The sequence below is a fragment of the Protopterus annectens genome, chromosome 8.part1 (assembly GCF_019279795.1).
Source record: "Protopterus annectens isolate FY-2018-M chromosome 8.part1, PAN1.0, whole genome shotgun sequence".
NCBI lineage: Eukaryota > Metazoa > Chordata > Ceratodontiformes > Protopteridae > Protopterus > Protopterus annectens.
The window spans coordinates 275,100,345-275,117,150 of NC_056742.1; the positions used below are offsets into that span (position 1 = coordinate 275,100,345).

At 36.4% G+C, this 16,806-nt stretch overlaps 1 protein-coding gene across 3 annotated transcripts in view; it reads right to left on the reverse strand.

Annotated features, from left to right (window-relative positions):
- The window catches only part of CEP89 (centrosomal protein 89), a 1,387,439-nt gene that overhangs the window by 442,522 nt on the left and 928,111 nt on the right, over window positions 1–16,806 (reverse strand). For all 3 annotated transcript variants that reach the window (XM_044081875.1, XM_044081874.1, XM_044081873.1), the window contains one exon: window positions 5,430–5,513. In XM_044081875.1, coding sequence (XP_043937810.1) covers window positions 5,430–5,513 — 84 coding nt within the window. The remainder of the gene's footprint in view (window positions 1–5,429; window positions 5,514–16,806) is intronic.

A 16,806-nucleotide genomic window follows, 5' to 3' on the forward strand; every position in this document is an offset into this window, starting at 1 on the left:
TCTTCTTCCATTTTACATTGTAACTTAACAAACGCATGGACGGCTATTTCGCAAGATATGTCTAGATGGCAACAGATGAAACTCCCTATTCTAGCTAAAACTTCTATCATTAAAATGAATATCCTGCCAAAGTTTCTATATCATCTCCATGCGTCCCTCTCCTTCACTCCTAGTGTCTGTTTCACTAGAGTACATAAAACATTTGCGAAATTCATATGGCACCCCAAATCTGTAAGAGTATCTTATCCAAGACTTATCCTTCCAAAAATCAAGGAAGGTCTTGCTATGCCTGATTTGCAACTATATTATAGAATTATGCATGCCAATAGAATAACTACAATTGCCAATCACAGCCCAAATTATGACACATGGACTCCCCTCTGGGTAAAAATGTGGCATAATCACGCCTTGATTAACAAATTTAACCCTAAAGCTCTCCCGTTTTTAAGTCCATTAACTCTCAAAGATTTGAAACTACAGCATACCTTAAAAGTCATAATCAAAACCTTTCACGAGTTATTTAAATCCCTGAACCTAGAAAATGCACTTCCCCTTTTCCAGTCCATCCACCTTAACACAGATGTCAAACTGAACTCCAGCATGATCAATCTGACTGAATACCCCTTAATAAGAGAATACACACTATGGGATATCCATAAACATAGTCGCTCATCATTAACAGAACTTCTAATCCACTTAAACTTACCTAAAAAATATATCATTATTTTGAGGCAAATACGGAAAATTATTATATCTCTACTTCATGGCCACACTATTACTGATTCTGACTGCAATCTGGAGGCCAAACTGCTACAAAACGTAGCCAGCAAGAAAAGTATGCTATCCTAATCATATAAACTTATTATCTCAATTCTATATCAGGGAAAAATTGCATATGCAGAATATTGGGATCATCAAGGGACAAATCTGTCAGTAGATCAGAAACTTTCAGCCATTAAATCCAAACTTCTGTTTTCCCCATTCAAAAAGCTTACCTATGCACAATTTATGGTTACCAACAACTTATACTTCACTCCAGTCCACTTAAACAAATTTGACTCAAATGTGTCCACCTCATGTCCCTGCTGTTCCTTTCCCCAGGCAGACATCACACATATTTTATGGTTCTGCAGATATTCCCACAGTATTGGGTGCTCTCTCAAGGTGAGACTTGACAAAATGGGTTACCATTAATCAACCCTGTCCTGGGAAATGGCATTATTACATGTTACCAGCATTAAAATACCTAAATTAAATTACATATCTTAGTTACACTTTGTCTTTTAGTTAAATTTTACATTACCAAACATTGGATAGACCGTCCTAAGATGTCCTGGAGAGGTTTTAGGGGGTTGGCTGTCAAATACATTACTTCTCAAAAACTTTTAATAACTAACCCCCATAAGCAGGCCTACTACCAGAAACTTTGGAACTTCATATTTGAACTCTTGTCCGACAGCTAACAATTATGCTTATCTATTTCTTTTATCTCTCCCTGTTACCCTTAACCCAAGTTAAAGGTGGCTCAATTCTAAGGTTAATACTAATTCCCCTCCTATAACTACTCCTCAAACATTAACTAAAGAGTAATATAGTGTGTGCGGTCATTATACCTATCCTATTTCATCTAGGCTTACCTTAAGTAAATTCACAGTGATTTTACTGTTCTTAAGCGGCACAATTGTATATATTGTACATAATGTGCAGTGTTTGTGTTATCTTCTATTGTACTGTACATGATTAATCTGCAATTGTTTGTGATATACGAGTATGGTAAAATCAATAAAATTTCTATTTGAAAAAAAAAATAAAAGGTTACTACAGACCATAGTATGAGATTTTGAGGCTGTGGATATCTTTAAATTTGTTAGTGTGTCTGAATGGCCACTGCTTAAGGGATATTATTAATATTAGTGGTTATGAACCTTTGCAATTGGGTATCCCACTCAAAAATGGTAACTCAAAAACTTCAAATAAGTGGGTGAAGAAGCAGGCATCATGAAAAGTTCAAAATATGAAATGTATTTATTTAACCATTTAAAAATAAAAAATAAATAACCAGGATTAATCGCTTTCATCTCTCTTGGGAGACTTCATCAGAATAACAAGTATATAGATTCCCCTCCCTTTATATCTTCACTGAATTAATTAGTGGGAATGCAGAAATAAAATTAATCACTAAAATTTTAAAAGCACTTAATCCTGCTTACTTTTTTTTAAAGGGTTAAATGAATACACTTCACATTTTGAACTTTTTATGTGGCCTGTTCCTTCATCCACTCATTAATTTTAGTGGATACTATGGTACACTGTGACAAAAACACAAGTGTGAGTTGCTGGACAAGAAAATCAAACCTGCACTACAGACAGGGAAGGGGAATACATTCTTAATGTCACAATCAATATTTTGAGAATAATGCAGTGACAACATTCATAATGCACGCAACAAAATGGAACAATAAAATTAAGATTATCTATCCTGCAGACAGATTTTGGACTCCTGTTTTAATAAATTATTTCAGGAAAATAAAGCAGAATCAAAAGAAGATGTGGGAGACTATGCTAGGACTATGAAGCCACTAAGAGATTACATACAGTCTTAACATAGCTAGAAACTGGGAATGTACAGCCACTTCATGTACTAATCTAAATAGTACTACTACCATCTCCAACTCATTTGGTTTATCATGGATGGAAACAGTCCTCAAATCACATGGCCAGTTTATCATTTATTTATTTATTTTACATTTGGTTACCAGGAAAGTCTGACTGGACATGGGTCCTTTTTCAGTGGAAGTCCGGGGAGAAAAGCTCCACAAATAACATTTACACACACAATAATAATCTTCAATTTGAATTCACACAGTACAGTACATTAATGTCAAGTAGTATTATTTAACATATGAAAAAAATTATATACTAGCACCAACAGTATTAGTTTCAACAGAAAGTGGTTGTTACTCTTTAACAGCTGACATAAGTACAGCAAGGGTAAGGTGCAGGTAGGTATGATTATAGGGATGTGAGGACAGGAGAAGTATGGGATGAAGGTGTGATTATTAAGTACAGAAATAAGGAGATAGAGTGAGAGAAGGGAGGGGTCTTAGTATTAACCTGGACTGTCGCAGTTGCAGAGCCATGAGTTCAATAATTGTGATTTTAAGGACTTTTTAAATTCATGTATGGAAGCTATAGCTCTGATGAGAGGCAGAAGTTTATTCCATTGTTTGGCTATTGTGCTGGAGTAGAGGGATGAACCAGTGGCATTATTATCTTCAGTTATTTTGAAGAGAAGTTTGTTAGTGGAGCGGAGGCTCTGGTACAGGAGTATGGAATTATCACGTCTTGTAGTGAAGGCGTTTTCTCTGGCTGATATAGAATTTTATGTGACAGGGTAAGTTGATTGTATAGAAGTAGGTGAGGAAGTTCAAGCCAATTGAGATGTTTGAGAGCTAGACAATGATGAGATCTGTAAGAACTGTCGGTAGCGAATTTGGCAGATTTGTTATAGCAGGCTTCGAGTTTGGATAAGTATGACTTTCTAAGGTTGGTGAGGATTGGAGAGGCATACAGTACTGTAGAGATGACATGTGTGATGCAATAGTGGTCCTAGCAGTGTTTAAGAACTGTTTATTTTTAAATACTGTACCTAGTATTTTATGGACTTTTTTTATGTTGAGAGAGATATGGATATTGAATTACATGTTACAGTCAATCACAACCCCAAGAAGTTTTGTGTGGGTAATAGGAGATATGATAGTTTTGTTACTGGATATGATGTTAAATGAGAGGTCAGGAATGGTGGGTTGTGTAAGTTGGAAGATGATAATTTTTGTTTTGTTTGGGTTGAGTATTAAATGGTGGTCAGTGACCCAAGATTCAACAGAGAGAAAGGAAGCTTGAGTTTGCTGGTGTAGTTCCTGGGGGGAAGGGGAGGCACAGACTAATGTAGAGTCATCTGCATACTGGATGACTGAGGCATGGAAAGTAGAGGTGTAAAGGTTGTTGGTGAATATAGTAAATAACAGAAGACCAAGAAACCAAGAATGGAGCCTTGTAGAACCCCTATTGTTACTGGGAGCAGACTTTTCTGAGTGCTCACAATAATTTGGATTGCAAGCAAGAGATTGCATTCCCTATCAGGGATTGATATCAGAGTACAGACAGAGAAAAAGAGATAGGGGAATTCTAAATGAAAGACCTGTACAGACAAAGAGAAAGTGACAGGAAAATTCTAAATGAAAAACTTGCACTGGCTGAGTTTTTAATTGAATCTAGGACATAAGCGGCTGTTAAAAAAAGGATAATTAATATGGCAAATAAAATACTGCACAATAACTAAAGGAATCAATCAGAGGAGATCAGAAAAAATATGGAATAGAGATTAGATAAGCAACTCACAAAGAAATAAAAGGGAGGACATACGTATGGCTCCCAAATGCAACACAATCTATCAAATTTAGGATTTTTGTCTGGATGTGTTTGCATGGATACTTTTATACTCCAAGCAGACTCAAAAGAATTTTTCCTCAGGTAGATGACAAATATTGGAGATGTAATGGTGAAGAAAGACGTACCTGGGAGCATATGTTCTCGGAGTGTAATGAGTTGGCAGACTTTAAAAGTTCCCTACAGAGTACTCTGTTAGGAATACCGGGCAAGCAAATGAGTGTACCTAAGGAAACGATTTTTTGAGCTGGGATAAAAGACCTAAATTGCCTAGAAGTGGTAAGGCCTTGTTACATTTAATTCTGATGGCTGTCAAAAAAGCATTTACTAGAAAAATTAAATCAAAGTCTAAACCAACTATAATTGAAGTAGTGAATATTGTAACAGAGATAAAAGAACAGGAAGTGGAATCTTTAGAAAATAGTAGGAGTAAATTACACGGAAAAAATGGAAACTGTGTTAACAATACATAAATAAAAATGTTTTGGAGGAGAAATGAGGCAGGAATTGATCAATGTATTATTATTTATTTATTTGCATTTGTTTACCGGGAAGGTCCACTGTGCCAACAGGTACCCATTTTCAGTGGAGGCCCAAGGAGAAAAGCTCCACAAAGAACAATACAAACATTGCAGTAGTTCAAGCAGTGAGTAAAACATACACTATCATAGCAGTGCAATGATTTAAACAATACATACATTTAAATAGTAGGCACAACATAATAAAATACTAAGAAAAGTTTCACAGTATGCAATTTTAGTATAGTCAAGCAGAACTTATTTTACTGAGACAAAGGAATAGCAATGTTGCATTGATTATATGGTACAAAATAATATATGAAATGTACAATGTTTGTAAATGTGAACTTGTTAATATGGTTTCATTTTTTTCTATAAATATGTTTGTCTGTCACAAGTGATAATTCAATAAAGGTGTTTAAAAAATTGAAAGATCCAGTAATAAGTGCCGTTATATTTTACCTCATAGGTAGCAAGTGTAATATCCTTTTCTCTCATCCTGTCTTCATAAGACAATAATAGTGGAGACAGATACTTCATATCCAACTGTGAAAGAAATATTCATTTATTAGTTCAGGATATTAATTAACACAGAAATTTAATGTTTTTGCTCAGTCAGTCTTCTCTAACTTAAGGATGTTACAGTGGGAAGTTCAGCATTTGCAGTGACCTTAATTTATTTCTCCCTTGTAACACTGGTAAACAACCTGGAGGCTCATTGCGTTGTTTCAGCATTATTTATTTACAGTGACTTTTTTGCAGTACAGTCCCTTACAGATGATCGAACTTTTAAAAGTTTGACTTTCATATAGCCGAGACCATATGATCAAACTTTTAAAAGTTCGAACATTCTGAAAAGAGATCTTCATACAGCGTGGAACAGGAAGATTTTCCTTTTCCTCACTGTAGTGCAGTCTCAGAGTTGGTATATTTAAATAGCAGGGGGTGCAGGGGGGCTTGGCCCCTGCTAAAAACATTCATGGTAATTTTTATTTTTTTTTTTCCTTTTTTGTTATCAGGTGTTTGAACTTAAAAGATTGATCATATGGTCTCGGCCATATGAAAGTCGAACTATATATATATATATATATATATATCTATATATATATATATATATATATATATATATATATATATATATATATATATATTTTGCCATCATACTATTTTATTATACAGAGTATTCACAATGTTCAGTCTAGGTGAAGAACTCAACATTCAGTTAAGGTAAAAATCTCATAGTTCAAATCCTTTACCTCTTGAGAGGCCAACATCTCTTGTACTCAGACCCTCATGCTATACAGCCCCAAGTTTACATCTCAGCACAGCACTCCCTCTCTCTGCCCATATCTCTTTTGTAATCACTCTCTCTATGGCTCACACTTTTATTAAAAAGGGTGTGGCTTCTTTCATTCAAGGCTGGTATGGATTGTGCTCCTAGACTTGCCAAAACTGCAGCTCCACACACCCTACAACTCTTGATAGGATGCATTATACCACATGATCCACCCATCTCAGACTTGCAGGGATGAACCTTCTAGATTTCACCTCTGTTGGCCCATAAATTCCTTGGTACATGATTAATATTACTCCAGACTAGATACTATATGACTATACGCCCAACTTATGAACAAATAGCACCATGATTGGCTAATGTTATGTACAGTTTTGGGGGGCAGGAACTCTCCCCCAGACGCATCAGTTTGGCTGCGCACTTTAAAAGCACTTTACTTTCTTCTTGGTACTGGTACAAAGTTTGACTTAGCATATATATGTTTAGTGTCCATTTCCTTTTACTGAGTTTCATTTTCTCAATGATTTCTTTTTTTTTTTTTAACTCTCTTTGCCCCCACTGTTTGTTGGTCATCAGCCTTCAACAAGGCCAATCATCCTATTCCTTCACCTTCACCGGGGTCAGAGTTGACTAGAAGGGGCTGCCACCTAGATAACCATTAGGAGTGGTTTGAGAGTTTTCATTTAAGCCCTATGCTTCCTGTGAACACTTGATTCACAGAGCCAAAAGGGGAAGTGCAATGGTCTATCCACACTAGCCATCCCTTACTTCTGCAAGGGATGCTTCCAGCAAGAAGTCCTGCTCTTTCACGCAAGCATATGAAGCGGTTTTCTCAGTCTTCACTGGAGAAATCTCAAATCTCTAAGCACCCACAATCCTTATCTGCATAAGTGGTGAATGGGTCACACCTCTTCGGTCCTCCCCCCTCACAGTCTGGTTCCTTTAGTGCCAGAATTGCTAATCCAACCCCAGCCACCTGGGTCGCAGTAGGGACACCATCCTTCTGGGTCACCTGATAAGGCCTCTATAATGTTTTAATGTTTCATTTTTTGCTTTCTTATTCTTTGAGTTCAACTTTATTTCTGCATGTTTTTTAGTATGTAGTTTATGCTGCTCTGTTAACTCCTTATAAGCTGAATCCAAAGCCTTACTTAAGGTAACTTTGATCTTGTCACATGTGGTTAGACACACATAGTTACCCTGCCTAACTTTTAGCACACTATGACCAAAGTGCTGATTTTAATTTTTCCAGCTCATTGCATTTATGATTAATCATAGCAGTCTGTCTTTTCAGCACTGGTACATCAGATTTAGGGAATATTACTCCAGTTTCCAATTTTTTTTCCACTTGGTGGTTGTATGTTTGGTTAGGGGTTCCATGATCTCAGGCTGTTTGAAACCTTTGTTTTGTTGCACGAGCTGTGTCTCAATCACTGGCTCAGTTACTGAATTTTCATCAACAAAGATACTTTCTTCTAGAGGGCAATTTGTGGATAGTAATTAATAAAGTGTTAAAGGATTTAAAGGAGAAGATTACAAGGGACAAGATGGATAAGTGGATCCTTCTAATAAACAAGGTGGTTTAGAATTACCTGACTTGGATATTTTAGAGCTACACAGTTAAGGCTCATATACATAACATAAGCAGAAACTATAATTCAAAGTGGAAATGGATAATGATGAAATGAGGGAAATTCAGGAAATAAGGAGAGTCTGGGATTTTGGATGCAGGTCCTTCAGGAGATTAACAGCAGCCATTCATAATATTAATTCATAAAGTAGCAGAAAGTATTCTGAAAATTAAGCCAACATGAGAATGGAGAAAGTAGATTCTGCTGATAGGGATGACTGCAATTAGGGGTGCAGAAACTAGTCAAAGAGGGGGCTGGAATTTACTGGATAAAACTGGCAAAGGAGCCAAGATATTGGGAGAGAATAACTAAAGAGGGAGAAGTAATAGAATGAGAAGAGGACAAGAAGACATTTGCACTGCAGACTAGAGACTGCATTCCTTACCAGGAATTGATATCAGAATATAGGCAAATAGAAAGGGAAAGGGAAATATGAAGTGAAAGATCTGTTCTGGTAGAGTTTTTAGTTAAATCTACTGTAGAACAGAAGCTGCTGTTAAAAAAGGGATAATTATTAGTGCATATAAAATATTGCATGATAACTACAGGAATCAATCAGAGGAGGTTAGAAAAGATTGGGAAGACAGACTGGATAAGCAATTCACAAAGAAATAATGGGAAGATGTATGTATGGCTTCCAAATATGCAACAGAGTCTAGAATATTTAGAATTTTTGCTTGAAAATGTCTGCATAGGTATTTTTATACCTCAAGCAGACTCCAAAGAATTTTGTCTACAGGTAGATGCCACACGCTGGAGGTGTGATGGAGAAGAGGTAATTACGAATGTATACATTGGAAGTGTAATAAGCTGGAACACTTTAAAGACTTCCTACAGGGCATTTTGTCAGAAATATTGGGTAAGCAGATGGGCATAACTAAGGAACTATTTTTTTGAGCTGGGATACAGGATTTGAATGACCTTAAGTTTAACTCTGGTGGCTGCCAAAAAAGCAATTACTAGAAAATTGAAATCAAAGTCTAAACTAATTGTATTTGAAGTAGTGAATATTGTAATAGATATAAAAGAACCAGAAGCAGGAGCTTTAGAAAAGATAGAAGCAAAGTACATAGAAAACATGGAAATTGTGGGAATAGTACATGCAGAATAATGTTTTAGAGGAGGAGTGAGGTTTAAGGGAAGACAGGAATTGATCAAGTTATGTAATGTTGGATTGATGATAAATGTATAAAAGAATATATGTGATGTATAATGTTTGTTTAACTGTGAACATGTTAACATGGTTTGTTTTATTTTATATAAATGCATGTTTGCCTATGTCTTAAGGGATAATTCAATAGAGGTATGAAAAGATACTTTCTTTTCCTTGGATCAGTTTGGCACCATACTGGTTGCACATTCTGCCACTTAATGTCGTCTCTTTTTCTTGTGGTACATTTAAGACAGTTTCAATCTTTTTGTATTTCTATTCTAGTTCTGATATGCACTAAATGCACTTAAGTAATTTGTATTTCTTTGCACACAACCTCAACTAATTAATGTATATAAAAACAAATAAATAAAATCAGTGCCAACTGTTACTTTCATTTATGTTTTTAAATTTATTTTGTTGTACAGACTTGGCCACTTCATTGCTGTGACTATAAATTTGTGTAATATTCTCAAGTCTGTTTCTGCCCTCCTAAGGTTGTACTTTCAGTGATTCATTTTCAGCTTATATGGTCTGATAACTTCATTTTTAGGTAAAGCAGGGAACTATTAACCTTTTGTAGATATTCCACAGTTTTTCCTTCACTTTGCAAACATACAGTGTCAGTTTGGGTCTGGCACTGGCTTTCCTTTTGTCTTTAAAGGTCTAATTATCAAGTTACTTTATTATTTTTCTTTTTGATTTTCGATATCTCTTGACTTAGGTCTTTTAAGCCTCATTTGGTATTTCACTATTTCCCATAACACAGACATTTCAGACAGCCTACTGGATAAATGGACAACTTCTTTGTTATAATGTGATACTTCTTTTGTAGGTCAAGATCAGACAATAATTGTTTTTTTAATCAAGAAACATCTTTACTAAATTATCACTTATAACATAGGCAATCATACATTTATATAAATTAAAACAAACCATATTGACATATTTTCAGTTGCACACATTATACATCACATATAATCATCTGTATCGTCATTGTCAACTGAATATTACATAGCTCATTCAGTTATTGTCTTCCCCTTAAATGTCATTCCTCCTCAACAATCAAAGTTATTTGCTCCTGCCCATCTCTAAAGATCCCACTTCCAGTTTTTTTTATCTCTGTTTCATTACATCTAGTACAGTTGATTTAGACTTTGATTTGTATTTTCTAGTAATTGCTTTTTTTTGGCAGCCACCAGAATTAAACTCAACAAGGCCTTACTATGTCTAGACAATTCTGATTTTGTATCATAGCCCAAAGAAATAATTTCTTTAGTTACATCAATTTGCTCACTATGAAGGTCAGTAGGACTAAGATAGAATATATGTGTGTGAATGAGAGGGAGGATAGAGGAATGGTGAGGATGCAGGGAGTAGAGGTGATGAAGGTGGATGAGTTTAAGTACTTGGGATCAACAGTTCAGAGTAATGGTGAGTGTGGAAGAGAGGTGAAGAAGAGAGTACAGGCAGGATGGTGTGGATGGAGAAGAGTGTCAGGAGTGATTTGTGACAGACAAGTACCAGTAAGAGTGAAAGGGAAGGTCTACAAGAGGGTAGTGAGACCAGCTATGTTATATGGGTTGGAGACAGTGACATTGACAAAAAGGCAAGAGTCAGAGCTTGACGTGGCAGAGTTGAAGATGTTAAGATTTGCACTGGGTGTGACGAGGATGGACAGGATTAGGAATAAGTATATTAGAAGGTCAGCCCAGGTTGGAAGGTTTGGAGACAAAGCCAGAGAGGCAAGATTATGTTGGTTTGGACATGTGCTGAGGAGGGATGCAGAGTATATTGGGAAAAAGATGCTAAGGATGAAGCTGCCAGGTAACAGGAAAAAAGGAAGGCCTAAGATAAGGTTTATGGATGTGGTGAGAGAGGACATGCAGGTGGTTGGTGTGACAGAGAAAGATGCAGAGGACAGGAAGAAATGGAAACAGTTGATCTGCTGTGGCGACCCCTAACGGGAGCAGCCGAAAGAACAAGAAGAAGAGTATTTCTGACATAGTAGTCTGCAGGGAATTTTTAAAGTTTACTAACTCAATACACACCCAAAAATATGTTCCCAATTACTTGTTTCTTCCCCATCATGCCCCCAACATTTGCAATCTTCTTCAGGACAAAATTCTTTGAAGTCTGCTTGGGGTATAAAACTACCTATGTAAAGACTTCCAAGCAAAAATCCTGAATCTTGTATATTTTGTTGCATACTTGGGAGCCATGCAAGATCAGCCAATAACCTTGTAAATGCATCTGTTATTTTATTTTATGTTCAGAAATCACCTGATTTACCATAGGTATAGTTTCATAGTTTCATAGTATAGTACTAGGCTATCTGCCCTGGGGCATTTGTAAGCCTAGCCATAGTGATGTGGCTTTTGCCACCCCATGAAATGGTACAAAAATGTACAGAATAAATCTAGAATACCGTGCCTCTGTCTAGTAGTGACACAGTGAAGGTCCCTTTATATAATAGAATTAGTTTACTGTGCCCCTGTCTAGCAGTGACACAGATGTGACCCCTGGGGTAAACTTACGATCTCCCATCCACTCATCAAGATTTCTCTTGAAGAGAGTCAGTGAGGGGCTCTGCCTAATACGAACTGGGATCCTGTTCCCAAGCATGGGAAGCCTCTGGGTTATGAATCTATCCCTCCAGCATGTCCTATTCATACTTGTGCCAAGGTTTAAGTCTTTAGCTCTCGTGGTACTGATGCATTGGGATTTTTTGAGGTGGAGCATGTCCATCAGATCCTGATTGGACATGGCCTTGTACATCAGGCAGAGATCACCTCTGAGCAGGCGGTATGCTACTGAATAGAGCTGAAGTTTCTTTAGTCTGGCAGAATAAGACATATGTTGGAGACCCTTGATCCTTTTGGTGAGGTACTTTTGTGGTCTCTCCAGCTGTTGCAAGTGCCGGGTGAGGTACATACCAAATGGGGCATTGTACTCAATCATGGGTCTGATGAGGGAGGAATATAGGGGTACAATGACATCCTTGGATCTGGATGTGAAACCCTTCATGATGAGGTGTGCAAGGTAGAATATTTTTCTAACCACTTTGGCAACGTGGGTGTCAAATGAGAGGTCGCTGTCTACTTGGGTCCCTAGGTCTCAGATTACTTTTTCCGTACTCAGTGGGTTGCTGTCTATGTGATAATTTGTGGGTACTTTGTTTTTTCCAAAAGGGATGACTATACATTTTTTGGCATTTAGTTTAAGGCCGTGACTATGGCACCAGTTGTCCGTTTCAGTGAGGCCTTTTTGTAGGATGTGTGTATCTGCTGGTGTATTGACTATGGCGCCTAGTTTGCAGTCATCTGTGAACTTTGTCAGCCACAGCCCTCCCATGTTTGCTTTAACATCTGAGAAATAAATGCCGAACAAGAGGGGTCCCAGGACAGATCCCTGTGGGACACCACTTGTGACTGGCTTTGAGTATGACATTGCTCCAGCAATTTTAACTTTATGGGTTCTGTCCTTTAGCCAGTTTGCAACCCATCTAGTGACATAAGGGTTTACTTTTAAGCTGTTTAGCTTATCTATGATGCCTGAGTGGGGTATTGTGTCGAAGACCTTAGCCAAGTCCAGGTATGCTGTATGGACTGCTTTGCCCTCATCAATGGCTCTAGTGACTGTTTCGAAAAAGTCAACCAGGTTTAAAAGGCAGGATCTGCCCTTTACAAAGCAGAACTGGGTGGGGTCAAGCATCTGTAGGTCCCCTATGTCTCCGTTTATGAGTTCCATAATGATTCTTTCCATAGCTTTGCAGACCAGGCTAGTCAAGCTTATGGGGCGGTAGTTTCCAGGGTCTGTAGAGGCACCCCCCTTGTGGAGTGGGACCACTGTTGCTGTACGCCAGTATGAGTTTTTTTTATGCTAGAAGACAGCACTCTCCAATTTTCATAATTCTACACTTTATTTTTCTGGATTCTGTAGGGTGATTGTGTTTCATTTACTTTCTCTTGTTCTTAGTTAACACTTTGTTGTACCAATATACCTCCAGTCAGAAGTGCCAATGCCTTTTCTACAAGTTCTTGTTTATTACCAGAACTCATGTGCTGGCCCTTGGCATAATCTAATCCAGTTTACGAAGACGTAAAAACAGACTTACTTCTTCTAAGGTTTCACTATGCATATTTGCAACACTTAACTGGAAACCATTCATTTGCTACTGCCTATCAGATACACTCTGGTGCAAAGCACTCACAGTCCACTGCATCCCATTTAGTTGGCCTACACCACTTTCCCTGGGCAACTCATACTGATGTACCTCAACATAGTTTTACTTTACTTCCACAACAGCAGCACAGGTATTGCTTTGCTTATTACTCTTTTTGTCTCTCAGTTCTGTACAGGAAACTCACAACCAGTTTACCAAGAAAGCACTATATTTTCAGTCTTGTCCTACACAACACTTAACTCCCTTTCTGAAGGTTTATTTTCAAAAATCAACACATCTTTCTTGTCCCACACATCAACAAACTCTTTTTTTATGTGTTTTAACATTTAGAATCAAACCACTTTCTTGTCTTACTCAGAATTAACCCCCCTTTCCTGTCACAACATTTAACCTCCTAAAATCAACATTTTTTTTCTTGCAGGTACACCAGTTCTTTAGTATTAATAGTTTACTACTTAGGAAGACTTACTTTTGTTTACTTAGTGGCTTCATACATTTGTCACAGGTTTCTTATAACTGCTCAGACAGCATCCATTACAATACTGCTATATCCACTTCATTACATTATTCCTGTCACTTCTCAGTATTCAGCATGGTTCAGTGCTGTATAAAGTTCCACTATTTGTTAGTGCTTTATACAAACTACTCATCACTTTGCTTTGCTATATTTACAAGTAGGGCTAACAAACAAGTTTTTCAGTAGTTTTGTCCACAACAGCATATTTGACACTCAATACAGTTCAGTACAGAAAATATTAGCAGATAATCATCTACATTTTCTTAAAACACTGAACAATTGACAATAGCAAGAAGTCCCTGGCACTAATAAGGTGTACACTTTTCCACTGCTGTAAAACACCATACACAGAGTTTGAATTTGCTTAACTAGCCTAATCAGTTTTCACTCTACATACTTTAAAGCTGTGAACAATACAATTTATTTTTCACTGCAGAAGTCCCCACTGATATGGTTCCCTTCTTTTCAATACACAATTTGTTAATAGTCTATAAACTAACATCAGAACATCACAACGCAATTAACACAATGCAAACATACTAATGGGTTTACTTCTGTGCAGCAGTATCTTTGATTTGTTTAAAAGAAATACTGCACCACTGGACCAACTTCATTAGTACTTCTGATCTGTTTCAGATATACCATACAATTAGTTTCAGTAACACTTCATACATTAAATCCAAGCCAAAAATAGCGCAAGAGGCAACCATGTAACGTGTAGTAATTCAGTCTCAGATGTAAAAAATGTCTTTTATTAGTGCGCAGAGGTAAACGCTTTCACAAATTGCTTCATCAGACCATCAAAAACGTATACTTTTATACCCATCACATGTTATTGAAATAATCAGACAATTAACACTTAAAGAGACAAGACTCGATAAAGACATACGGAAATAACTTTCACAAGACTGCATCTACAGTTACTAAACAATATACTAATGTAACTATATTTAATTAAGAAACAATGGTAAAAATGAATAAAAACTAACAAAATTGAAAATCTGACATAAAATATGCAAGTACATATGCAGTATATAAATAAAATAAAATAACAGCACTCTTCACAGCAGTATCATCAGATATATATGAACTAACAAACCTACAATCCTATAGAAATAGGGGTACAATATCTAATACTTATTATCTTGAAACAATTATATAAACATAATTCACTAATGCAGAGGGCATCCTAAAATGCCAAACTGAGTAGTTACCTAAGAATGCATAAAAAGTTGGCAGAATAAATTCTAAGTAAATAGTCAAACTAACACTGAATACATAAAAAATAAAAATATAAAAAACTTTCTTATTTAACCATAAGACCTATAGATTTCAAAGCAGGTTTAAGTGAGGCTCTCTCATTGAGGCCTCTCCCTCTATCTGCTCTCAGTCTTAATATCCAATTTGTTTCCTTCTTCTCTGTACCATTCCTTATATTGCTTTCCCTAATGGCTGGTACCACAATATCAATGACCATGAAACAAAAAGTATGTTTACTGCCATTGGTCAAGACATGCTTTGCTAAAGCATTATTACTATAGTTAACTCTAATGGCATACAAATGTTCCCTCATTCTATTACAAAATACTCTGTTGGTTTTACCAACATAGAATGAGGAACATATTTGGCATACAGCCAGATAAACTGCATGTGGGGTACTACAATCAGCAGACAGCTTAAATTTAAAAACCTGTCCAGTGTCAGGATGTACAAAACTATCACCTGTACTGACAAAGTGACAAAAATTACATTGTCCACATGGTGTAGTTCCCAAAAATTCATCAGTATCATGCCTTCCATTAGGTTGACATAACAATTTCTTCAAATTAGGTTTGTTCTTATATTTGAACATAGGACTATCACCTACAATATTTCTAATCTCAGTATCTGTGGTCAGAATGCGCCAATGATGGTTGATGATATCTGATATGGGCTTATTGTCAATGGTATAAAACATAGGTATTCTTAGCCTCGAAGATTGCCTCCTATATGCATTTTCAACTTTAACATGTTCTGAGAAATATGGTGCAGCTCTACCTTCTCTAAGAGAGTCGATACCCATCAAACCACTCTTTATTTCATCCTTCCTATAACTGCATTTAAGTAACCTATCACTAAATGCATTTAATTCTTGCTTATACCCAGCGTCTGTCACATTAAGACGAGAAATTCTCATTCCTTGTCCTTTTATGATGTTTCTGAATGTGTAGTGGGGATGCATACTTTGTCTATGTAAAAAAGTGTTTCTGTAACACTTCTTTCTATGAACACCAGTGTTAATATGGGTGTCCATCACCATCTCCACATAGACATCCAGGTACTCTATCTTGGTAGGAGAGAAATTCAAAGTAAATCTAAGATATTCCTGTCATACCATTCATCTGTATTACAAATACTCCCAAATCATCTGGGCTACCCTCCCAAATTAAAAAAAATATCATCCACAAAGCGACGATAAAAATGGACACATCTCTTAAATCATCTGAGACTGGATTACTACACGTTACATGGTTGCCTCTTCTACATCTGAAACTGGATTACTACACATTACATGGTTGCCTCTTCCGCTATTTTTGACTTGGATTTATTGTTCTATCTGTTTTAAAATGTGGAGAGGCATTCATTCCGTTGGGTGTGATTTATGTTTTATTATAACACTTTATACATTGCTTAGACTTTACATTTGGAAGGTAATTAACACTTGCAATACAGTCAGCATTTCCAATGCAAATAATCCAAAACAGGAATCCAGGCACCTCGAAGCTGGTAATAATCCAATAATCCAAGTTATAGTTAAAAAAACTTTTAATGTGAGCGCTTTCGTTCACATAAATAAAATGAACTTCTTCAGACAAATAAAAGGCATTCAAAAGAACATTTAAATACATTTCCTGATTCATGACATCACAAACCCACCCTAAAAAGTCATGTGATTATCAAGTCATATGATCAAAAAATTTGCATGATTCATTCGCAAACATATTATTCTTATTTGATTTAAAAAAAAAAAAATATATATATATATATATATATATATATATATATATGTTAATATATTAAC